Here is a 25,589-nt window from a genome sequence, read left to right on the forward strand (position 1 = left end):
TTTTATGGGTAAATTTGTTGAAACTGAGATTTTTACATAATCTGAAAGCTGAATAATTAAGCTTTTTATTGGTATATGTTTTGTTATGATAGGACAATACATGCCGGAGATGCAACGGTTTAAACCTCTGGATTCTGAGGTTGCATAAAAATCTAAATATTGAGAAAAGTGCCTTTAAAGTTGTTAATCAGAGTCACTGTAGCAGGCCATCCACTCTCAAAAATAAAGTTTTCATATATTTAGAGCAGGAAATTTACAAAGTATCTATATGGAAAATAATCTTTACTTAATATTTCAATGATTTCTGGCATAAAAGAAAAATCGATAATTTTGACCCACACAATGTATTTTTGGCTTTTACTAAAAAAAATTCTCGTGCTCCTTAAGACTGGTTTTGTGATCAGGGGTCACATATGTACTCTACAAATCATTCCTCTTTATTATTCAGACCGGACTTTTATTATGAAATGTTGACTCTCGGACCGCCATTTGGGATCGTCGTTTCCACAGTCGCTTAGTTCACGGTCAGCTGCTGTAATATCCAGTACATTTCAGATGACTTCACTGAAACTAGAGTAGAAAGTAGAGGTGGAGTTGCATGAGGCTGGAGTTTGAAGATTTGACAGAACCAAAACTACATTAACGGAAATTACTGGTAAGCTTTATATAACTTTTACACGTGGTCTGCTTATTTTAAAAACATTTACTCGTTCAGACGTTTGTGTTCACAACGCGCGTTCGCGCAATTCGCGTTTCCAGCTCTGTCAAATATCTTCATATTCCCAAATCCGCAGGAAGTGTGACAATCACTCTAGGAAAAAGTGAGAATTTAGTCGACTGGGGTTTTGTTTTATCACGGCGCTATATTATTTAATTTTGATGGAAATATTTAAGAAGATGTATATTGTTGTTTCCAGCCAGCGCATGTTTTTTTATTGTCGACAGGCGTTATTTAGCACACAACGATTTTGTCGGTGGACTTTACGGTAAAGTTCGTGGCTAACGGTAAATCCAATACGGAGTCGTTATGTATGACTAAATATGTATATTTAGTTAAGTTTTCTAATTGTACGTCCGTACTGGTGTTTTACAGTGAAGCCCTACCGCTGGCGCGTAAATTGAGTTGTCAGTAGGCTGTCTCGCACATGTTTATCTGGGTGATGATCACTCACAGAGTGTGATGTCATAATAGATATTTTTTGTTTATTGTGGTTTTAAAGGCGTTACGTGATAAAAACGATTTCTTTAGGTCTATTGTGTTTTAGAAATTGTGATCATCCTCACGAAACATACTGTATGAGTTGAGGCGAGGCGTTGGTCAAGGGTGAAGGTTGCTGAACCAGAGTTGGTTAGGTTACCTGAAAGTGCGTTGTCTCAGGTCGTCTAAATTATAAATAACATTCTCTTTAGATTAAAAATTGTGATCACTTAATCTGTGATCTGTCCTAAAATACTTATATATTGCAGCCATGCTTCGTTTTGGACTTTATATAATTGTAATTTTGTCTAAATTGTAATACACTTCGCATTGATCAGCATAAAGCTTAGTTTAAAGTGTCAGAATGGTCCTAATAGTCAGATCGTAGATGAGCTCCAGGCTGATTTTGTTAACACCAGACCACAACAGCTGTTCATTTACTGACACTTACTAATGGAGTGCTGAGAAACAAATCCTTTGGATCACGTACAGGACAAATATGATGGAGTGCCAGTAAACATCCCCAAATTCACAAAGTGAATTTGAAAACTGTCCAAATTGTCAAGTTGTGCCCTTATCGATGTCTTCAGTGTTTCTGTGGCCAGCCAGAGGATTTCTGGATTTATTGTTGTTTTCCCAGATCAATAGTAAAATTCTCCCTGTCGCCAGAAAGATGGCAACAGCTGCAGTCGTCTGCATGGTGGTTGAGCCCCTGGGTATGCCTTTGCAAGATATCTTTTAAAATGTCAGGGATCTTATTTCAGGGTGGTTTGACCAGACCCCCGCGCTGACAAAGTTTTCATTGTGGCGTAGGAAAACACATGTGCACCTGAAGATAGATAATAGTCGATTTTTTGTGCACAAGTACTTCCTCAAAGCGCTTAATATTACCTATTCAAAACCGAAAACAAAAACGCTTCTCTTCCCTTCTGTCTGGTTATGGCTGTTTGCGTTCGTTTTTTTTGTTCTTGAAATAATCCGCCTTTACACAACATGAGCTGCATTTGTGTTCAACATCAAATCGATTAGTCGGACTTGTTTTTCCTTTGCCGGGCATTTCTAGGCGTTTTATGGCATGCTGTGCATGTGAAAGATCATGACATGGAGTGCAAGAGGTTGTAGTGAATGTGCAGGGTTTTGGCAGGGTGTAAATACATTGTGGATTGTCCAAAGGCCTCCGCTGCCTCATCCAGCTGGCAACAAGGCATGTGTAAAATCACTTGTTAATCCACAAAGGTCGTTTGTGTGTTCAATGTAGTGCAAGTGTAGCAGTAAAACAGGATGCTTCTCAGTTGTTTTAGCTGTCCATGGTTTTCTAGGTGGATTTGGGTTAGTCCTCTCCTGATTGGTCAATTAGAGCTCTTGGCTACAAAAGTTTACCACGTGCTCGTAGGTTGCATATAGTTCAGTTTCCACTCTTGTCTATTTGTTTTTAATCGCTTTTTTGTCTTTGTGTTTCATTTTAGTTTCATTTTTCATGTTGTTTAAAAAATGGATATTGGACTGTGAAATGGCAGGGCAGTTTTGTTACAATTGAATTATTCTCATATGCTTAAATCTGATCATTCATTTGTGTAAATTTAATTCTCTCAGAAAGAGTTTTTATCCTGCTTATTTTAACTGACCAAAAAAGCATCTTTGTGAATGTGTCACTGTCAACCTGGCCTAGTTTGGTATCATCTGGCTCAGTTGACTCCGTGGATTTGCACGTACAGTTTTGGTTGACTAGAAAGCAGGTGCGTTTTACCATCTTAATTTGCTCAGTAGCTTTTCCATCAGTGAATCTCAGGTTTGCAATTTAATTGACAAAGAACTAAACCATGGCAAAGTATATCAATTGCTTGCTTGAGTCTTTTCATAATACTTCATTTTATAAGTTAAGCAAGATGAAAGTTAACTGTAAGTTAGTGTACTGGCACTGACAATGCAAAAGTCTTTGTGAAATGCTTAAATTTCATCTGAAGGCTTGAAAATGCTAATGTTAAACCAGCAAATTTTTTGTTGGTTGTAGTGATTGTAGTTGACAGTGCATCAGTTGCATTGCATTGGGAAACCCCAGTGGGTGATGTTTTCATTTGCTCACTTCAAGAAAACTTCCTGCTTGTTTTTCACTTTCTAATTTCCTACATGTGTCAATGAAAGGGACACTACGCTGAGGTTATCAGAGCAGAAGTAGATTCTTTTGCAAGGGTTGCAACAACCCCTGTAATATTTTTTTACATAATGTTCTAAGTAGGGTGTTTATAAAATGTTGTAACCCTGCTGCTGTTTCTGAGAACAGAAGCATGGTTTCGCTATAGCTGCAGTCGGTGCTGTAGGTGATAACTCTGTGTCGGACTGCATACTGTATACTGGACTGTTCCCAGACCTGATTTCCCAGCTGGCATTTGAACTTGACTATAGCCTTGGCCTCCTAAGCTGTCTGGCTGTTCTCAGTGATGCTGCTTTTTCATTGATTTAAGCAGCTGCTGGAATTGTGTGATTTATGATGTTTTTGTCCATGGTAACGGTCTGTAAAAGCACATTGAACAAAATTTATCATGACTCAAATATTCTCCAGTTTTTTTCATTTAGACTCAAGTTTAAATGTATGTATCACGCTACTTGCTTTACTGATTATTTATTTCTGTCTATTTATTTGGATTAGAAGGCTAGCCAGATACCATGTACTCTTTTTCTGTGACATCAAGCAACAATGAACTGAATTATGAAGACTGCATGACCCAAATATAGAGATGATATAGTCAGTCAGGAATCCAAATTAGATGCAAAGCTAGTAACTGGTTTAACCCCTTTTTACAACAAAAGCCTGTTCAGAGTGAATAATGATGACGTTGGACAGACCGGTTGTATATCAGCTTTGTTTTGTAAACGACAATAGTTTTAGCATACCATAGACATGTGCTAGTTTTAGCACATTCATTGAAGACAGTAACCAAAGGGTGTATGTATTTGTGTTACATAGATTCACGTCTGTAGGCATTGTGATAAGCTAGTACACACCACAGGCCTGGATTGGGATGTGTCTCATAAAATGAAACATGGCTCTTTGTATTTCAGTGCGTTTGAGATTCAGAGATCACAGAACAGATGTGCTATTCAGACCAAAAGCAGGCTGTAAGAAGAAGTGTATGCCTCAGAGTCCTACACGCGTTATGACGGGCTGCAGAGGCCATCCCTGAATACCAAAACCCCCATCTTTACGCAGAGTGTTTTGTGCTTCTCTCATCCGTCCCTCTGCCTGATATACAACATTTTGCTCATTGGATATATAAACTCATGCCTTCCAAAGAGAGGAGAAGTTGTGAAACTGTATGATCTACAATTGGTTAGTTTCATATTGTAACATTCATTCACGCTGTTAAGAGCAGAGGTCAATGTGTGATCTTTGAAAGGGATCTGTTGTTTTGGAAGTGATGCTCCACCCCTTTATGACAAATCATGACCCTATAGTGAAGAGTATGCAAAGGAAAGATGGCAGAGGAAGCAAGGCAAGCATTGTGGCAGTGTTTGTGTCACCCCGCCTTCTGCCAGATTGCCCCCACCCTGCCAGTGCCCATATAGGGGCAAAAATCAACCATCCTTCTTGAAGCTGAGCTCAGGCCTTAGTCACATTTACTAAAGCCTGAGGGAAGCACAGTGTTTTTAACCCAATTTTAGGTTTACTGTCCTCCGCAGTCAAAACAGGGAGGTCTTCAAAAATGGATGAAACCATGTGGTCTCGCCCTGTGGTGACTCTGTTATGTTATGTAGGGTGGAGCAGCCCATGTGCCTTTTAGCCTTTCATGAAGTCTTTTGGTTGCAGGAATCAAAGCTTTTTATTATGACGGGTCTTTTGATGTAAACAATCACATCAGATACGGTGTCTGCTGGTTTTGAGTTTGAAGTGTGAGTTTAGTCTGTGTGTGTATTATTGACTTTTTCAAAGCAAGCACAATGCACTTCTGCATTCTGACTGATCTTTCTGCACTAGAGCGCTAAATATTTTATGATGCTTTAGACCACCCTGTGTTATTGGGTGAACTGAACAATTGACTTATAGCTATATATCACACAATTGTATTAAAAATAGAAATAAGTGGTCTTGTACGTTTTAAGTTAAACTTAAGAAGATCTAACGGTGTGTTCGAATATGGCATGTTTGGTTAGATTGAAAGGAACTCTGGTGCGGTTGTTCTCTTAGTGCACTCTGTTTGTGTGAGTGTGAACGCTTCCACCCAAACCCTGGTGTGCACTAAACAAGCGGACCGAGAGAGACCACTGAAAAGATGGATCTCGGTCCACTTTCAAATGAACTCTGGAACCGTTCAATTGAAATATAAACGCAAGACTGAACCAAAAACATGAAGTGATAACAATATATAAACCGAAAATCAAGTGATTTGTTCATGTAAAAGGAGTGTTTATTAGATCTGTTCTTGCGCATGTAATGGAGGAATTCCTTGTGCCGCTTTGACTGCTTTAAACACTTCGTGAGGTCTTCGCGTGTTACCGGCTTAATTAAAATACTCTCATATGCGCAGGCATACACTGTGCATGTATAACCCACGCAGCACTGTGCACACAGCATTGTTTTTGGATATTCCGTTAAAATATAAATAATAAAAGCTATTCAATCACGTTGCGACTTTACATGTAAGCTGTTAGGTTTAATATCTTAACGGTCGCTGATAAAATGCCAGTCTGAACTTATAAGGGGAAGCGAACCAGGGCTACATTTATTTTGTTCTTTTTTAGTCCGGACCAAAATAACCAAAAGATCCGAACTGTAAGTGTACTCAACTGTGCTATTTGGAGAAAACATGAATAGAATTACTAAAGATAGATATAACGCGTTACTGTAGTTTGATTACTTTTTTGGTAACTGAGTAATTTAAAGCGTTACACATTTTAAAATAGTAATTACATTATAGTTCCAAGTCCATGTGACTATACCTTACAGCTGCGTTACATTGTTGCCGTTTTATTGTTTTATCAATTATATTGTAAAAACCTGCCTGTCGCACCCGTGACGTCATCGAACTGAAACCTGTAAGCACCTGTGCTGAAAGTACTACCAAAGCCACTCCATGGAAAGCCTACCACATTAAGCTAAAAACTTGTTGTGGCCAATGCTATCGCTGCGGGTTCAACAGATCGGACGGAACGTAGGCAAGGAGACTAAACACTGTTATATGATTGGCTGGGGTGTCTCTCGTGATCCATGTTAGCCTTTATGCTCCAATTGTAAGTATTACAGACCCATACATCTCCTTATAATAGACAATCTTTGGTATTACCAGCGAAAACAAACTCAGCATGGAGAGAGAAAAGTATGCGTTCTTTAGCAGGAAATCATTATTTTGAGTTTATTTCTGTCAAACGCAAGAACATGGTTGTGCGGTGTCTGTCATGTGGTGGTATAGAAACCCTCTTTCTCACGAAAAACAACCCGAAAGTCCAGTACAGGATGGTTAAACTTCTCGAGACAGTAACGTTACCAGGCACAGAGAGCAATTAGTCAACTTGTATTGTCGAGTGCCAGGCTGCTAACGTTATTAGCAACTTATGTTTTGTCAGACTAGTTTTCGTCGCTCTAACGCTGTTATATTTATTATATGTCGAAGGAATCATCATAGAATTATGCAGAAGCACTAGTTACGATATACAAGTTTAACGAAACTAGGATAGACTTCACATTATGGAGCATGCAGGAATAGAAATACTACAGTTAACATATGAAAACGTTCTAGTTAAAATGTCACAGAGTTTCATTATTATTATTATTATTATTTATAACAGGCTTTATTATGGAACAAGCAGAAATAATTTGTGAAAATAACTAAAGACTGGCTTAATTTAGTTTGTGCGAGATAGTGTGCACTTCCCAATGGAGTTTAGTCATGAGAAGGCTAAAGAGGTTATTTCGTTTTTTGAGGAGGCACGTTGTTAAAATAATCATATGATACTGTAAGTGTTTTGCTGATTCACCCATTATATCTCTCACAGATGTTTATCAGTTTGGCCGTCATCCCTTATGACATCATGAAGTAATTTTCTGTATTGTGAATAATGGTCATGCCATTTCAGTATCAACAAATTGCAGCGAAACCTCTAGAGATGTGCTTGCTCGTAGAAAATGAGCTTCTTGTGTAGACAGTGACAGGAAACGGCTGCTTTTACTATGCTGTTATTTGCTAGTCTTACTGTTGTTTTATTCAGTTCTTGTCTTCGCATGCTACTGTTCCTTCACACATTTTACAGTAAGGTCACTGTACTCTTTTTCTTTTTGGGTTTTATCACACAGGAAGTTCTCTCACTCACCTGTTTTTCTGTAACAGCCAGTGTGTGTGTTTGTGTCGAGCTGACACATTTAGTTTACAGTAGCTCATTATTTAGAGACTGGATCGGTCATTTTAATTCTGTATCTTATGCCTAATTTTTCTTAGATTGATTTAACTTATTTATTTATTACAATTCATTTAAAGTTATGAAAATGTACTAAAGATATCAAATTAATTATTATTAATTATTTATTTATATTTATCTTCTGGCTAGATCATATGTATACAGTAGGAAGATAGACAACATTTATAACAAGAGTATGAATATGCACAAACAATGAGAGTACAGTATGACTAGTGTTATAAACTGGTGTTCATGGGGTCTGTACTGTAGGTCTTATCCCTCTTCACTCTATTAGAGGAGCAATTTTAGTGTGTTGCGACTCTCTGGTGATTCCTCACGCGTCTCCCAAAACTGGAGGTAGAGGCGCACACGTCGAGCATCATCGCGTATTTCAACGCAAGTTTCACTTTGGCACTCCTAAAGGTAAACTTTATTAAAACTATAAACAGCTTTACAAAACAACCTGACTTCTGAAATATGTGTTTAGAATGAGCGGATCACTAAACTACAGACTGAAGGAAGGTCAATTTTTTTTTATATGTTCATTTGTTATGGGTGGATTAATAAAAAAAATAATTCAGAATAGCACCCAATTTGCAGAGCGGCGAGTTAACCACGCCTACTTATTTACATTTCGCGGAATACATGGATTAGAAAAATTCCTTACGGGTGACATTTTATTCCACGGTAACAGAATATTCCGTCACTCCGCCCAGCCCTACACTGTATTGAAAGAGATACTTCACCCAAAATTAAAATTCTGACATCATTCACTCGCCTTCGATTTGTTCCAAATCTGTATACATTTCTTTGTTCTGATGAGCACAGAGAAAGATATTTGGAAGAATGCTTATAACCAGACAGATTTTGCCCCCCATTGACTACCATTCTAGGAAAGATTACAATGGTAGTCAAAAGTGCCCCTGAACTGTTTACTGTCATACATTTTTCAGAATGTCTTCTTTTGTGTTCAACAGAACACATTATTTAATTTGTTCTACTATGGGAGTCAACGGGAGTCAAAATCTTTCTGGTAATAAACATTCTTCTAAATATCTTTACATGTGTTCCTCAGAACAAATAAATGTAAACAGATTTTGAACTCGTAGGAGTAAATGATGACAGAATGGTAAATGATGACAGAATTTTCATTTTTGGGTGAAGTATCCCTTGAAAAACGTTGACAAACTGAATGTAATTTGATAAAATGGTGAAGTGGCACCTTTGAAGCTACTTTTGATATGTTGCAAAGATTGGTATAAAACTAAAGCATGCTACAATCTAATAACTGGGTGTTTGTTTGGACGTATATATGGATTTAACAAAGAGGTTCTTCTCACTGTCCTGGCTTTTTAAGAAAACAAGACCACCCACAATAATACTTGAAAACCAATTGAACAACAATCATTAATTAATATTTCTGTTGGTTAGCTAGCCTGGTTATTTTTACTACTTTTTATAGCAGCTCTGATGCTTATTTAAAATGTTTTTATTGGCACATCACTAGTTTAAAAGTGATAGAAAGGAAAAAATTACATTTTCACATGTTTACTTTGAAACTTCACATAAAACTACAGATCTTTGGACTTTAAGGACACCCGTATTTTACCCGTGTTTCTTCAACTTAGTTTTTTGCCCATCCACTTGCTTTCTAGAGTGACTTAAATTGAACACATCATTGACTCTTAATGCATCTTAACCTCTGTATGAACTCTGGAGAGTGGGTCTTAACAGCTCCTTGAATGGCTGATGTGTTGCCTTTATGTCTAGGATAAAACACTTTGCCTTTGCCCTAATGATGCATGGTGTGCAGTAAGAATGGATATATGAATCTTAGACCTGAAAGACACTACTTTAACATAGTGTTTCACAATGCTGAGCAGATTAAATATACATTGAAATGAATGTTGTATCATGATGATCGGCAGATCTTTCAAAGCAACGAAGTCATCATATTAAAGACCGGCTATTGACCACATCATCAAATTGTAGCACCTCTAGGCAGTATTTTTGGACCACCATCTGCTTTATCACAATAGGGTCTGTCTTACCATGCAGCTAACATAAGTAAAATGATTAAGTTATCCATCTTTTAGTCAGTAGATACCAGATGACATCATGTTCTTGTAATTTCATGATTGCTGGGACGCTATTAAACTGGAGAGTTGATAAGGCTGCTGTATGTGCCAGCAAAGTGGGAAGGGGACCTGAGAGTTGTTTGTTTGACTATTTAATGGTGTCTATTATTTGGCCGGGGTCATCTAAACATCCCATCTGCCCCTCACAGTCACACAGCGTTGTCCTAAAGGTTAGCAGCTGGTCAGAATCTACTGGTTTAAAAATGAGCACACTCACTTCCAGACTACTAAATATTGATCAGTATGGGGTGTACAAGTTTTAGGATAAGCAAAAACTAATGACTTATGTATGCTATTTTTTCGAGGATGAAAAAAAAGCAACGCTTCGGTTGATGCACTTTTTATTTATCAAAAATGTATTTAATCTTTTGATAATGTAAGAAATGTCTGTGTTGCAATTAGCCAAGGATGACTTGGCTGATCTGCCCCATTTTTCTAGGTCAGGCTGTAGTGCTTAGCAACCATAGTGCTGTGTTGTCTTGGAGGAAAGCTGTTCAAATTTGCTTCGCTGTGCAATAGTCCTTGCTAGTTGCCAGGGAGATTGTTATACATATGTGTGTGGCGATCAGGTCTTTTTTGTAGAGATCAGACCTTGAGGTAGACTGACAGCTGGGGTCCATTTAACACTCGGCACACATCAAAAACAAGTAAAAATTGCTAGGGATGCACCGATATGTACAGTTTGGCTGATAACGATAATCAGTCATTTTTTAACTTTGTAAGCCGATAACCAATTAATAATGGCAGATATACAGTATCTAAATATAAATATAAAATTCCCTTAGACTGAAACAAAAGACAAAAACTGGACAACTGCTTTTATTTTTAAACCGCCCAAAGGAATACACCAAAAAAGGAGCGATGCCTTCCTTATGAAAGAGGAAGACCCGCTGGAATAGTGTTTGGTTATCAGAGATTGTAAACATTTGACTGAGCTACGCGCTAAACTACTTTCATCTTCATCACACTCCAACAGCTGGTAATAAGAATTCAGCTACATACATTCTAAGATGGCCAACGGTCAAATATCAGCTTCCAGGACTTAACATCGTATGTGAAAAGTTGTTCTGTGAAATAGACTGATTTTGTGTGTGTGCGGATACTTCTAAAAACACTTCTATGAAACGTCCTTTTTAGTCCTGCCTGCAAATGTCTCCTGGTCAATCTGCTTGTTTTATTTTCCAACTCGGGTCCAATAATAACAGAAGCGTTAGTTTTGCCTTTTGATAGTGTTAATCAATATAACCGGTCTGACACCATTCTGTCCTGTGTCATTTCCTCGCAATGGTAGAAAAATTTGCCATCTCTAACCAAGCTTGAGGTTTGCACATGAACTAGCAGACCTCCATTACGCTTCGATGTTTTTAACTGTCTTCCACATGTTTTTAACTGATAAAGTGAAGATGACGCCATTGTTACTGATATTGCTAAAAGCCAAAGTTTATGAATACACGTGCACTGAGAGGGGCACCAACCAATCACAACAGCCTGAGAAGCAGAATCTTGCTGATACGGTATGGGTGGGACATCTTCACACACTCTAAACGTGGAACCAATCATGACAGACCTGGTCTGCTTTACCAATTAGGATCAAGACTAGAGCTGCACGATTAATTGTTAAAAGATACTAATCTCGATTCAAACTCCCACGCGAGCTCATTAATGAAAATCAACGATTCTCGTGTGTCTATTAACTTACATCTCGAACTAAAATCATAACGCTTCAATATTTGCTGTTGCTGCCGCAGAAGTTAAAATTATTATTATAAGGTATGTAACGATGTCACAAACAGTCTTTTCAAAACAAACACTATCATTGTTCTGATTATGCTTCACATCTTAACTGGACATGTTAGTAACGAAACTAACAATTGTAGTTTGTAGCGCGGACAAATCCGAGTAAGCGCTTATATCCGTCATTATGGTAAAACACGTCATCAGAGCACCTATTACTCTATTAACGCTAATAGAGAAGCTGTGCTATTAGAGATTTTTGTCAAGTTGCCCATCATTCATGTTTCAGGTATTTTAAACTGTTTACAGGTGAGAATTCTACGTTGTTATGTTTATCAGTAGTGTCTTTCTGTAAAGACCCCTTCAAGCGGTCTGTATATATCAGGCAAATGTATAACATAAAAAAGTGTCACCTTATGAAATTGTTTTACTGAGACATATTTCCTAAACAAGTTACTTCAATGCATTTATAGTTTTAAGGGAGTTAAACTTTTGCATTTAAAGTAAAAAAATAAAAAACCTTTAGTTTACTTATGGAATTTGTGGTTAAACATTTCTCACCATAGCTACTGTAGGTTAACCATGAAATATGCAATAATTTTGAAGCAAACTCTTACATATTACATACCTAAATAAACTTATTTTTTCGTCAGAACCTCTATTAAATTATGCATTACTTTTAGTCATCATTCAGAATCGTAAAAGAATCGCAATCTCTATTTGAAACAAAAGAATCGGGATCCTCAATTTATCCAGAATCGTGCAGCTCTAATCAAGACTATTCTAAGAAATATTTATATGCCAGTATTTTCTCAATTCACCCGGAATTGGTAGGTAAACCGGTTTTGCACACTGTAAAGACCATGTGAATACATTCATTTATACTGTATGTCTATTTGCAACAAGTACTAAATTGTCGACCAAATTTTAGTAATTGAGCAGTAATATTCCATTTGAGATGAGATCTGTAGACCACAGAACCTAGACTCTTCCTGCTTCATATTTTCAATCTCAAATGATTACTGATGGTGCAGCTTTTTTTTATTGGGGTCACTGGAAAATTCCACAGTGAGTTCTAAAAAAAACATTCTCTTCCTGATTCCAGTACCTGGATTTGGTGAGAGAGGAATACCACGGAAAAAATATCTTGTGTTTACGGGATGCTTTGGTCCAAATCAACATAAATCAAGAAGATCAAAGTTACTGCACACTTTCTTTGTATATGAAGGTGCTTGACTGCAATCAGACGCGAGCAGTAGTAAGCTAGCTTGAAAAGCTAAAAGGAAGAAACGGAACAAAGCTCTTTCAAAGACTGGGATTTTCGTATCAGTGAGTGAGACAGCATTACAGTTAGAAATAACAATACTGACATTTTATGGTAGTATAGGACTTCCGCAAAAGATACAGTTTAGATGTGTGCTTTCATGATGTGAAGAGACTGTCAACTAGTTTAACAAAACTGTTCATGATAAAAAGCTGTTTATTTCATATTAATGTGCTTATCCTTCTGTACAATACCTCTGGTTTCAGCCGATGGAGGGGTAGGGAGTGATGGCTTCTTGAGTAAGAGAAAGGTGAAGTGATGGAGATGGGAACAACCATGCATCCGACTTCCGCATTTAGCAGCCACATGTCCATATAAGGACTTATGACTCCTTCGCAGAGACCCTGTGGGGTCCATCCAGCCCTCTTCTCATGTTTGAGCGGGGGAAGGGGAGCGAGAGCCCTATACGCACTGACAGATGGAAGGCGAGTTAGAGGGTGGGAGTCCTTTATGTGTCTCTCTATTATTACTGGGTTTATTAGCACTGTTGGTCCGTTGCGATGCGTCAGGGCAGAAGAGGTCGGAATATTAATTGGGATCAGTCATATTAATCTAAGAAAGGAAATCAAGAGAGGAGTGGGAAACTGGGAAGCAGTCTGGCAGTAGGGAGTCTGTGAGTACCATGGTGTGATGAAAAAGGAGGAAAGCTTCTTGGGGACAAAAAGGGCAACACATGTTGATATCAGCCCATCTTTTGTGCGAGCAGCTCTATAGAGACCTGATTTCAACATGACTTTATCATTATGACAGCTTGACATTTTTCGTGACCAAAGAAGTGTTATTTTAGGATCTTAAAGGTGTTTCACAACTTGTGTGACAAGTTTTTTTTAGTTGTCATTATCATTTCATTCATGTTCGATGTTTTTCGGTTTCGTGTTTTAGAGGCCAAAATGAATATACAGTAAATGATACTAACATGAATGCTTTTCTTTATAGTTAGTATAACGTAGTCTACACACAGCCGTTGAAAAAATAAAGAGACCATTTTAAAATGACTTTTCTGATTTTAACATTTACAATTTATTAGTGTGATAGGGAAATTATCATTTTTGTTTCATTCTGTGAACTACTAACAAAATTTCTACCAAATTTTAAACAAAATATTATTTCTATTTGCATTTAGTTGGAGAAAATAAAAACTTGAGAAACGATGCAAAATAACAGAAAAGATTCTCTGTGTTTTTCGTATTCACTTAAGCAATACATCAGTAATATTTGTGAAATAAGGAAAAGTAAAAAAAATGTGTATATGATAAGTACCTCGATTTTTATCACGGTTTCTTCTTGTTATGCTGTCAGTATTACACATTGCTGTGGGATGACTTTGTCACTCCTGATGTTTGATTTTGTTTAAAATCAGGACACTGGATTGAAATGGCCATACTACATACATCTAGAAATGGTGATTCAATTTAAATTTGAAAAGGACTCTCTTTGTCCTCGGTGTATCATTGTATGAATGATCTTAGGTATACAGCTTAGAACCAACAACTAATCAGCTGATGCTAACTTGCTGATTTTCTTCTTTCCTTTGTTTCAGAATCAAGAACAAGTGGATGATCTAAAAGAAAACAAACGCTCTCCTCCAGAAAAGGTAACGCTGATAAAATTGTATGTCATCTAGGGATGCAACAATACAGCTCACCCACAGTTCAATACGAACCTCAGTTTTTCACCCAGGGTTTTCGGTTCGGTTCGGTTGGCTTGACACATTAAAGTTTTTTCATTGTTCTTTGCTTATGTGACAGGAACAGAAAAAATAAGAAAAAAATTAAACCAAAATTTTCTTTATTTTACTTTGACAAATTCCTAGTGTATTGTATAAATGTAAAGATTTACACTGGCAGCTCACAGCAGTTTTGGTTTAGTGTTCATCAACATGCCAGTAAAATAAGCTTCTTAAAGTTGTTTTGCGCATCAGAGTATTTAAAATAATGTTATGCAAAACTTGGAACTGCTGTAATGAAAGTAAACGTGCGGTGCGCGTTATAATGCAAACACCAGCGCTCAATGGGAAAGGCCAAAGGTAATATGTATAAACAAGTGGCGCCACTGCCATTGCAATAAATTGGAAGAAATGTAATGTTAAATAGCTGCCTGGAGGCGCTCTTGCTATGACACAAATGGCTGTCCGAAAGGCCGCCAAGTGGCATGTCTTTCGTTAAACGGACTTTTGCATGGTGCTGTAGACGCTCTTTCTGCATGTGCTGGGTGAGAGCAATGCGAACATGCTGCATTCGTATGCAGTGTATAAATACATTCTTGATGTGCCAAAGTCAGACATTATCACTTTAGTACAATGGGCATACAATAAAGCCAGCCCACGTCTGTTCGTCAGTATTATACTCAACAGCACATTGCTTCTTGTGTTGCAGGCAGTCTCCCTTAACCGCCCGACCACCACACTCGCTATTAGATATTACCCTTGGGGATGCGTTCATCTATATCAGCACACAGACATGCAGACAAACAAGGACAGAGCCAGTTCAGAGTCATGGTGGTCGTACCGAACGGTTCAATATTATATCGTGGCATCCCTAGTTGCAGCATATATCAGTTGTACATCAGTATATCACGCTTACAGTTTCAATGAACAGTGCTTTTCGTGCCATGGTTCTTTCCGTGTAACCAAATGAGCAAAGACACACTGGCAGACATCACAATAAACACAACTGTTGTAAGCTTTGAATGAGCGCTGTAGTGTTTAGCCTCCAATAGGCAGGAAGCGTTGAAGTGTAGGCACGCTGTCTCATAACACACAAGGATTTGATAAACACAAACTCTGTCACTGTGGGAACCTCATTAGGAAGTGAATAAACAAGTAATTTGTGAAGCTGTAAATATTCACCAGCTCTGTGTTAGACCTGAGCTCTGTTTAACGGTAACTGAGATGCATAAGTTCATTTGCCGAGGTCTTTATGAGCTGCTCAGCAGGCAGAGGCTAACAGAGGTCTTTTCAGACATGGATAAAGTGGCTTATTGTTCGACTCGCATGGCCTTTAATTGGAGCATACATGGTTTAATTGCAAAGCACAGAAGCTCTTGATTTTATCCAACTTTTGAAGCCGCGGGGGTCTTGGCATTAATGTACGTCTGTTGCCTCTGACTCGCAGATGGGCTGAACGCGGCAAAAGCGGATTAGACAATGATATAACTCTAGTCTGTTAAATATTTTGTTCAATGTTCTGTTGATTGATTAACTATGTTTTATTATGTATTCTATAAAATATAATGCTTGTCCAAAAATTCTGCTGATGAGGTGTTTTCAACCTTTAGAAATCTCATCCCAAGACATCTAGCCAACGTAGGAACAATTAAAAATAACTTTCTTTGTGCACTTCCTACTATGGTCAAAACAATATGCCGTGTTTGTGTGTTTGTCAAAAAATAAAAAAGCATATGGTCGTATGAATCTATTGTAGTGGATGCTGAATAACAGCTATTTCACAACTTTCATCAATGTTCATTGTCATAAACAATGTCCGTTTACGGAAGTCGTGCCACGTGGCGGCCATGTATGTAACGCCTCCGGGCTGTTAATAGCAAGTCCACAGTCCTATCTAGTTGAATGGGCGAAGGCAGATATTTTTAAAATCACTGGAAAAATTCACTTCCTTCACTAGATCGGCCATATTGAGCGTATAATATTAATATCTTTGTAATAAATTAGGTTGTTCATTTGAATTAATAGTTCACCCAAATATGAAATTGACATCATTTACTTCAAACATGTATGACTAACTTTCTTCCGCAGAACACAAAAAAGACATTTGAAGAATGTTTTTAACCAGCACCCATTTACTTGCATTGGTTTTGTGTCCATACAATAGAAGTGAACGGGTGCGGGCACTGTTCGGTTACCAACTTTCTTCACGATTGTTGTTTTTTCGGGTTTGAAAGGACAACAGGATGAATAAGTGATGACAGGTTTAATTTTTGGATGTAATATCTTTTTAAGATTCACAAAATCAGTATCTAGATGTGTATAACTGAACTACTCCACCCTCATGTTATGGTATCCTTTTTGTGTCTGTAGTTCTGCTGATATATTTGTGATATACATTTTTAGCAGAAATCGCATCCAGAATAACAGTTTGTGTTTACATCCTATATGTCTATGTACTGTGCATATTAATTTTCTATTTATAAATACAAACACATACACATGTATACATATTTTGGAAATATTTACCAATAATTTAAATTATATATAAATGTTTATTAATTTTCAGGTTTTTCTTAAATATGTGCATGGATGTGTGTGATGCACAGTACACAGATATATATTATGTAATCAAAAACTTTTATTCTGGATGCGATTAATCGCGATTAATCTTTTGACAGTGCATCCTGAAAGTATTCAGAGCGCTTCACTTTTTCAACATTATGTTGTTACAGCCTTATTCCAAAATGGATTAGATTAATTATTTTCCTAAGAATTCGACAAACAATACCCCATAAAGAAAAGGTGAAAGAAGCACATGTACATAAGTATTCACAGCCTTTGCGATGACACTCAAAATGGAGGTCAGGTGCATCCTGTTTTCACTGATCTTCCTTGAGATGTGGGTCCAGCTGTGGTAAATTCAGTTGATTGGACATGATTTGGAAAGGCACACACCTGTCTATATAAGGTCCCACAGTTAACATTGCATGTCAGAGCACAAACCAAGCCATGAAGTCATAGGAATTGTCTGTAGACCTCCGAGACAGGATTGTATCGAGTCACAGATCTGGGGAAGGGTACATTAAAATTTCTGCAGCATTGAAGGTCCCAATGAGCACAGTGGCCTCCATCATCCGTAAATGGAAGAAGTTTGGAAGCATCAGGACTTTTCCTAGAGCTGGCCGCCCGGCCAAACTGAGCGATCGGGGGAGAAGGGCCTTAGTCCCGGCGGTGAGAAACAGAATTCTCTGGTCTGATGAAAGAAAGATTGAACCCTTTGTCTGGAGGAAACCAGGCACAGCTCATCACCAGGCCAATACTATCCCTACAGTGAAGCATGGTGTTGGCAGCATCATGATTTGGGGATGTTTTTCAACGGCAGGAACTGGGAGACTAGTTAGGATCGAGGGAAAGATGGATGCAGCAATGTATAGAGACATCCTCGATGAAAACCTGCTCCAGAGCGCTCTGGACCTCAGACTGGGGCGAAGGTTCATCTTCCAACAGGACAATGACCCCAAGCACACAGCCAAGATAACAAAGGAGTGGCTACAGGACAACTCTGTGAATGTCCTTGAGGGACCAAGCCAGAGCCCAAACTTGAACCCGATTGAACATCTCTGGAGAGATCTGAAAATGGCTGTGCACAGACGCTCACTGTCCAACCTGATGGAGCTTGGGAGGTCCTGCAAAGAAGAATGGGAGAAACTGCCCGGCTATAGGTGTGACAAGCTTGTAGCATCATACTCAAAAAGACTTGAGGCTGTAATTGGTGCCAAAGGTGCTTCAACAAAGTATTGAGCAAAGGTTGTGAATACTTATGTACATGTGCTGCTCAGGTACTGCTGAAGCTGTTCACAGCTTCAAACTGCACCTTGTCCTTGACGTCTTGACTCACCTCTTTTCATCGACAGCTTAGGCATCTGTCACTAATACCTTTGTTTTGGGACTTCATGATCTTTTGGTTATATTCATTGGTGGACAGAAAACACAAAGCGCCTTAACAAACTTAAATGTTCAGCACATGTGTTATTTGTCTGAATGCGCAATTCCTTAACGCGAGTGTATGCTTAATTTCCTAAACAAGAACAAGTGAGATAAATAATATAAATTAAATGAGTACCATGTGTAGAGTGGAGTGTTTATTTACATTTAGTATGTTGATTAGGACAGCCTGCTTTATTAGCGGTTTTATTTTCACTTATGGGAAGTAAAATCCACTCTCTCTCTCTCTCTCTTACAAACCTGCGCTCGCGCAGCAATCGATGCGTTCTTAGGTATCGAAATTTGGCACCGATTGATTTGATGTGAATCGATGCTCTGTAGTAATGATGGCCTATTCTGTGCCCTTAAAAGTACAGAATCCAATACCCAACCCTACATCAGTTTCCCTTTATTACATTTATGCTGATTGTTCTGAATGTAGTTTATGGTTTAAACAGGAAGTTGTTTTTTACGACACTCCCTCACAAATTTTACTGGTTCCTCTGGTATAAAACCTCTCGTACTTCACGTTTTTCTGTACTAGCTCCCGAAGCACCCAAATGGCAGTAGAGCACTTGTGAAGGGTCGGATAGTTTGACAAGCACAAGGAAGTGTTAAAGGGATAGTTCACCTAAAAATGAAAATTCTGTCATCATTTACTTACCCTCGTGGAGTTTCATACCTGCATAATATTTGACTTTGTTCTGATGAGCACAGAGAAAGATATTTGGAAAAATGTTTGTGATTTTCAGCTCCGGGACATCATTGACTAACATAGTAGGAAGAATTAAAGGGTAATCAAAGGGGCACAAGAATTGTTTGTTTTCCTAAATTCTTTAAAATATCTCTCAATTATCTCTCAAAATATCTATTCAACAGAACAAAATATGAATAAAAACATCCAACTATGGTTGTGGATGATGTCCCAGAACTGAAAATGTATGACATTCATCCAAATATCTTTGTGTTCATTGGAACAAATTTTAGTAAATGTTTACAGATTTTTTATTTCTGCATCATACACCTTCATAGTGATGTACACACGCTCACACAAGCGCAGCTTCTAAGTGGGTGGAACATTCAGTGCCCACTTTGTTTCACAGCCTCCAGTGTGACAGTTTCTCATGCTTTTGCAAATGCATTTATTCTGAGGGTTTGACAGGAAGCTTGTTTGAATCTGCTGCACTCTTTTGTGGCGGTTAACCACATACTGAAGAAACTGTATTGTCTGCACATCCTCTGGTGGAGAAGCGCATCTGGAGGACCACAATTTAGTTTATGGATAAATAAATACTCCTGGGGCTGTTGTTTTAATGCAATAGTGTGTGTGCATGCACATTCAATAAATCTAAAAAGTTATATTAAGTATTTTGGCTGAGCTTAGATTCAAGATGGAGCGAAGATTGTCACAAAGCTTCTGCACATTGTTGTTAAAAGCTGAGATTGACTGCTACACGGCATGTGATGTAGTACTATAGTGCCCTCTGCTGGGGCAATGAAGAGTTGCAGTATTTATTGCATTAGTTTAAAGGGACTGTTCAACCAAAATGAAATAATGAAAATTCTATCATCATAAACTAACCCTTGAGTTGTTCAAAGTCTGTATAAATGTCTTTGTTCTGATGAGCACGGAGAAAGGTATTTGGAAGAATGCTTAGAACCAAACAGTTCTCATGGACCCCATTGACTAAAATGGTAGGAAAAATTACTTTGTATGTTTCAATATCTTTAAAAAAAAGAAGATATTTTGAATAATGTAGGGCAGCAAAATGTTCTGGGGCACTTTTGACTACCATTGTAATTTCTCCTACTATGGTAGTCAATGGAGTCCAAGCACTTTTTCCGTTTAGAAGCATTCGTCCAAATGTCTTTCTCTGTGTTCATCAACATGACAGAATTTAATTTTTATGGTGAAGTATCCATTTAATGTATTATAGCAGTGGTAGGGTTTTGTAGGAAAATATAAATGTACAAAACTTATCATAATATACAGATGGCCTCCTGTTCAAGACTGAGAAATGTGAAGTTTCTCCACCCATTGTCTATAATGGTAAACAGATGCGAAGCCTATCCAGAAATTTGACTTCGCTCTTCTCATATGTAATTGAAGAGATCATTGTAAATTCCGAGCTACCACCCACAACCAAAGGACGAAATAGTTTCAACAGAATGTAATGCATGGTGTCATTGCAAATTACATAGCAGCTGTTTTAAAATGCATAGTATTGCTTTATCTTCGGATGAGATGCCTACCACAGAGATACTTGACATTTGCCACATTCAGAAGTCTGCTGAGAGCAGGGGAGCTATCTGTCAAGATATTTTAATCTATCTGTCAAACAGCACATTCACAGAGGCCGCGGTGTCACATCTGATGAAAGGCAGGTAGTGTTTACTGCAACAAGACAGCCAATAGCATCACCTGTCGACTTGCACTAAAGCTATACAAAGATGATAGACGGGTGCTTGAAGCATCATCAAATACTGTAGGTCTGGCATTCCACCTTAAAATGGTTCATTTTATGTCATTTTTATTTGTCTTTTTTATCATATCTTGATTAGGTTTCGCTGGAATGGGTAATCTTCTAAAAGTCCTTACAAGGGAAATAGAGAACTATCCACATTTTTTCCTGGACTTTGAAAGTAAGTTTTGAGAAGAGGTGGAGTCTGCGATTGACGAGACTCTGTAACTAGTTGTTTTTCCCCAGCAACACCAGTAGGAGCTGGACGGACTGTCTAAATGCTCTAGAAGGACAGTTTTCCCTCTTCGCTTTGCTTGGTGACTGTGTGATGTGATATGATATGATAAAAGTGATTGGTTCAAATTATTCAATCAGTTTAAAGGTTGTGCTTTCAACTTCCTGGAAAAAACGAGAATAAATGCACTGAAAATTGTTTTCATTTAGAAAGATTTGATTTCCGTTAGATTTCGTATCAATTATTATCATCATGTGAAGCTGATGAGGGAATTCTGTATTTAGGGCCGTGAGACGCTCAAAGTGAAGTTCTGTGATAATACTGTCTTTGACATGAAACACTTTTCTCTCTCTCTTTCCACCTTTTTTGTTTTCTCTCTTTCTCGCTTTTCTCTTTCAGAAACCAAATGGGGAATCTGTTAAAAGTGCTCACTTGCACAGAGTTTGATCAGGGGCCAAACTTTTTCCTTGATTTTGAAAGTGAGCAGAGCTTTTGCCTGGCGTCCGTCACTTTTTCCAGCTAATAACATTTTTGCAAGAACCATTGACAAAATTGTCCTTGTAAATCTTCCCGTCCTGACGCAGCAGCAAAACAGAGCTTCACCACGCTTTTGCATATGCAAATGTTTCATGCAAATGTCTTTGATGGAGATATGCAAACTACTTTCCCTCTCTTTTATTGTACATGCAATCTGTAAATCTAACTTGTAGAAGCATTGTAATGTCAGAAATTTCCCTTTTGGAAATCAAAAAACTCTGATTTGTTGTTTGCGAACTTATGTGTGCATGAGTTGTCAATGTGCAGTTTTACTAACCTCATAGCAAGTGTATCAGCATGTACTTGCATTTAAAAAGCATGAATAATTATCTGAGAAATGATCTTACTCTTTGCATCTGTGCTTCTGTTTGCTTTGTGATATTTTTCTGAATTTGGCAGTGTCTTATCAGTTCTTTCCTTTTGTCATTCTCAAGTCTTATACCTGTCAAACCTTTACCTCTGTGTGACCCTTGATTCAAATCCAATTATATTACAATCCGTATACTCTGAGAGCTTCACCCAAAATGTTCAACATTTCCTTACTAGTACTTTTTCTTGCAAGAGTCCTAACTGGGCTCTTATAAACAAATATATCAATCTTCAAAGATTAGTTTTGATTTAAGATTATTGAATTTTTTAAAACATTGGGGAACCTCACCTTTAAAGATAAAATATGGTTTGTTTGATTTTTGGAGGATATATTTATTATATTCTTTTGTCATTATGTGTGTGCCTCAATTGAGACACTTTAAGGGACAGTTCACCCAAAAATAAACATTCGACATGATTTGCTCATCCTCGAATCTGTATTCTTTGTTCTGATGAACACAAGAAAGATATTTGGAAGAATGCTTGAAACCAAACAGTTCTTGGCCACCATTAAATGACAATGGTAGTCAAAAGTGCCCCAGAAGTGTTCGCTTTCCTACATTCTTAGAAATATCATCTTTTGTTTACAGCAGAACAAAGAAATGTATAAAGCAATTTTTCCTACTATGGTAGTCAATGGTGGCCAAGCAAGGTTTGGTTACAAGCAATCTTCAATTTATCTTTCTCTGTGTTCATCAGATCAAAGACATTTATACAGATTTGGAACAATTTGAGGGTGAGGAAATCGAGACAGAATTTTCCTTATAGGGTGAACTGTTTCTTTAATGAATTAAAATCATTGCATTAGATGTATAAATGAGCTTAACCTATCAATCTAAATTACATTTATTGTATGTGAACCTAAGGATAAATTACTGTATACATCTAAAGACTGATTTTAAGACTATCTGATATATACTCCATTCAATCTAAAAATGTACACAAAACCCATTATGGTTTGATTCTTACCATCTTCTGCAATGAAATGACTTGAATGAAATTGCTTGTGTTTGCTAGTGCTTTATTAAGTGTGTTCTTGTCAGACGCACAGCCAACGGACCGTGAGAGAGAAGTGTGGAACCAGGTGAACGCTGTCCTCCAGGAGTCAGAGAGCATCCTGTCCGGCCTGCAGGCCTACAAGGGTGCGGGCCAGGAAATACGAGATGTGCGTCTGCCATACCCACAAATGTTAATGTCAAATAGTTTATTTTTTCAGGGTTAGTCAGATGTATTTTGAAATCATTGGTTCTCTCACTATATAAAATGGTGTGATTTGCCTGTTGTTTTAGGCAATACAGAATCCAAATGACATGCTCCATCAGGAGAGGGCATGGAACTCTGTGTGTCCCCTAGTCATCCGGCTAAAGAAGTTCTATACCTTTTCATTGAAACTAGGCAAGTACATAAACATATTTTCTCTTCAGTAAAAATAAAAACGTGCGTCTGTATCTGATCTGATTTCTTTGCTCTTCCATGCAGAGGCGGCGCTGCAGAGCCTTTTGTTGTCTCTAACAAGTCCACCATTCACTCCCACTCAGCACCTGGAGAGAGAACAGGCCCTCGCTAAACAGTTTGCAGAAATCTTGCATTTCACCCTTCGCTTCGATGAGCTTAAGGTGCCACTGATTCAGTGCAATTCTCAATTGATTTTAGTGCATTCTTCCAAGTTATCTAAAGAAATGCATTGATTGCTAAATAGTGGTGTTTCTTTAGATGAGAATACCGGCCATTCAGAATGACTTCAGCTACTACAGAAGAACAATCAGTCGAAACAGATTAAACAACATGAATGTAAGTGTCGTGACTGTACAGTAGACAGAATGTTGCACACACTGATATTTATGTTTCTATATTTACGTGTGTTTTTTTTTTCTTGAATAAGCTGGATATTGAAAATGAAGTCAATAATGAAATGGCAAACAGAATGTCTCTGTTTTACGCTGAGGCTACGCCCATGCTGAAGACCCTGAGCACAGCAACCACAAACTTTGTGACCGAGGTATCCTTCTCTCCCCCCTCTCGTCTTTTCCTACCATTGTTATTTTGGTTCATTAGTCATCCAAGGACTGTTGAATAGAATATTGATACATTTAAATAGATCAATAATTATTGGAAAGTTTTTTAACTCTTTCTCTACAGAACAAGACATTACCGCTTGAGAATACCACCGATTGTCTGAGTACCATGGCAAGCGTATGCAAGGTCATGTTGGAGACACCGTGAGTGCGCAATCTGTTTCCTCCTTTGATTTTACAATGGAACGATACGAGTGAAACATCTCAATTCTGTCAAACTAAATATCAACACTCCTGCAAAATTAGGCTATCAAATCAACTGAACAAGCTGTTGCGTAATACCCAAATGATGTCAGAAAGTCGGATTTAAATCTCAGGATGTGTTTTGACTTTTTTTTTTAATCCTATAAATGTGGATTTACCTGGAAATGTATTGTTTAAAATATCTGGCTTACTTGATAAACTTAATTGTGCCAGTAAGATCTGTGTTTTATATATTAAGGGAATACACAAGCCGGTTCAACAGTGAAGACACGCTCCTCTTTTGTATGAGGGTGATGGTGGGGGTTATTATCCTCTATGACCATGTGCATCCAAATGGTGCCTTCAACAAATCCTCGAAAATTGATGTAAGGCTCCATCCACAGTCCTTATGTTTCTTCAATCAAAACATTTTCCTTCGTTTTGCTTTATTGTTTTCATAATATATGGTATATACCTGTTCCTCAGATGAAAGGGTGCATTAAAGTCTTAAAAGATCAGCCAGCAGATAATGTTGAAGGTCTCCTCAATGCCCTCAAGTAAGTTCCTGTACCGTTCTGAAATAACAATAATGTGTGTTTCAAAATGATCATTAAAGAAATTATTTTTTATTTTCCCCAGGTTCACCACAAAACATCTGAATGATGAGTCCACTCCCAAAAATATCCGAACAATGCTCCAGTAATGGTTTTTAATTGAAGCGGGTCAATATTCTGACCTCATAAGATGTATATGTTTACATTTATTTAAGGACTTGATGTTAATACTCTGGTGTATTTACATAATCATTCCCTCCAAATTACTGCAATAAAAATGAAAGCAGAGCTTTATTCTAAACAAACTGTTGAAAAAAAGCACAAATCAATAAAACCAAGCAGCCTTATGAAAAATAATGAAAATAATAATTTGCATTTATCAAGTGAATTACAGTGGTCATGTTAACCAAAGGTTATGATTTACAGTGAAGTGCTATTGGCTGAAGTGTAGTCATTAGCAAATGAGCAAAAAAGTTTGTTTTGATGGTTGTGCTTTTGTACTTTGTAATACGGTAATGATGAGAGAGACAGTTCGGTTAAATGCCATAATGTGGATGTCTTGTTTTGTTATATTTTCAGTTTTTGCCCTAAATCTGCCGTTTAGCTAAAGGTGGAGATAACAGCTTTTATTTTTGTTATTATATGTGACGTGTGTTCTGTGTCTTGCGCTTCTTGTTTCTAACACATTCGTTATTCATCAAAACAGCTTTAAATTTTGAAATAAAATGGACATTTTGATTACA

General features: G+C 37.7%; 1 protein-coding gene across 4 annotated transcripts; it reads left to right on the plus strand.

Annotated features, from left to right (window-relative positions):
* Nucleotides 1–517: 517 nt before the first annotated feature.
* Nucleotides 518–25,589, plus strand: fam49a (family with sequence similarity 49 member A). 4 transcript variants are annotated; one of them, XM_056764521.1, is made up of 12 exons: nt 518–655; nt 14,322–14,375; nt 20,994–21,074; nt 23,078–23,199; nt 23,324–23,429; nt 23,514–23,650; nt 23,748–23,825; nt 23,917–24,033; nt 24,174–24,253; nt 24,552–24,678; nt 24,779–24,849; nt 24,932–25,589. In XM_056764521.1, the coding sequence occupies exons 3-12, from the start codon at nt 21,005–21,007 to the stop codon at nt 24,993–24,995; spliced, it is 972 nt and encodes a 323-aa protein (XP_056620499.1). In that variant the 5' UTR covers nt 518–655; nt 14,322–14,375; nt 20,994–21,004; the 3' UTR covers nt 24,996–25,589. The 4 variants fall into 4 exon arrangements, with proteins under 4 accessions (XP_056620499.1, XP_056620495.1, XP_056620497.1 ...); XM_056764517.1 differs by lacking the exon at nt 20,994–21,074 and adding an exon at nt 21,528–21,607; XM_056764519.1 differs by lacking the exons at nt 518–655; nt 20,994–21,074 and adding exons at nt 13,221–13,394; nt 21,528–21,607.

This window comes from Triplophysa dalaica, chromosome 13, assembly GCF_015846415.1.
Source record: "Triplophysa dalaica isolate WHDGS20190420 chromosome 13, ASM1584641v1, whole genome shotgun sequence".
Classification (NCBI taxonomy): Eukaryota; Metazoa; Chordata; class Actinopteri; order Cypriniformes; family Nemacheilidae; genus Triplophysa; species Triplophysa dalaica.

Bases quoted from the DNA above. Each gene is read 5' to 3' on its own strand.
- fam49a (XM_056764517.1), top strand. From the start codon at position 21,535: ATGGGGAATCTGTTAAAAGTGCTCACTTGCACAGAGTTTGATCAGGGG. The intron at 23,651-23,747 runs GTGCCACTGATT...GTGTTTCTTTAG, and splicing joins TTCGCTTCGATGAGCTTAAG to ATGAGAATACCGGCCATTCA. The intron at 24,850-24,931 runs GTAAGTTCCTGT...TATTTTCCCCAG, and splicing joins GGTCTCCTCAATGCCCTCAA to GTTCACCACAAAACATCTGA.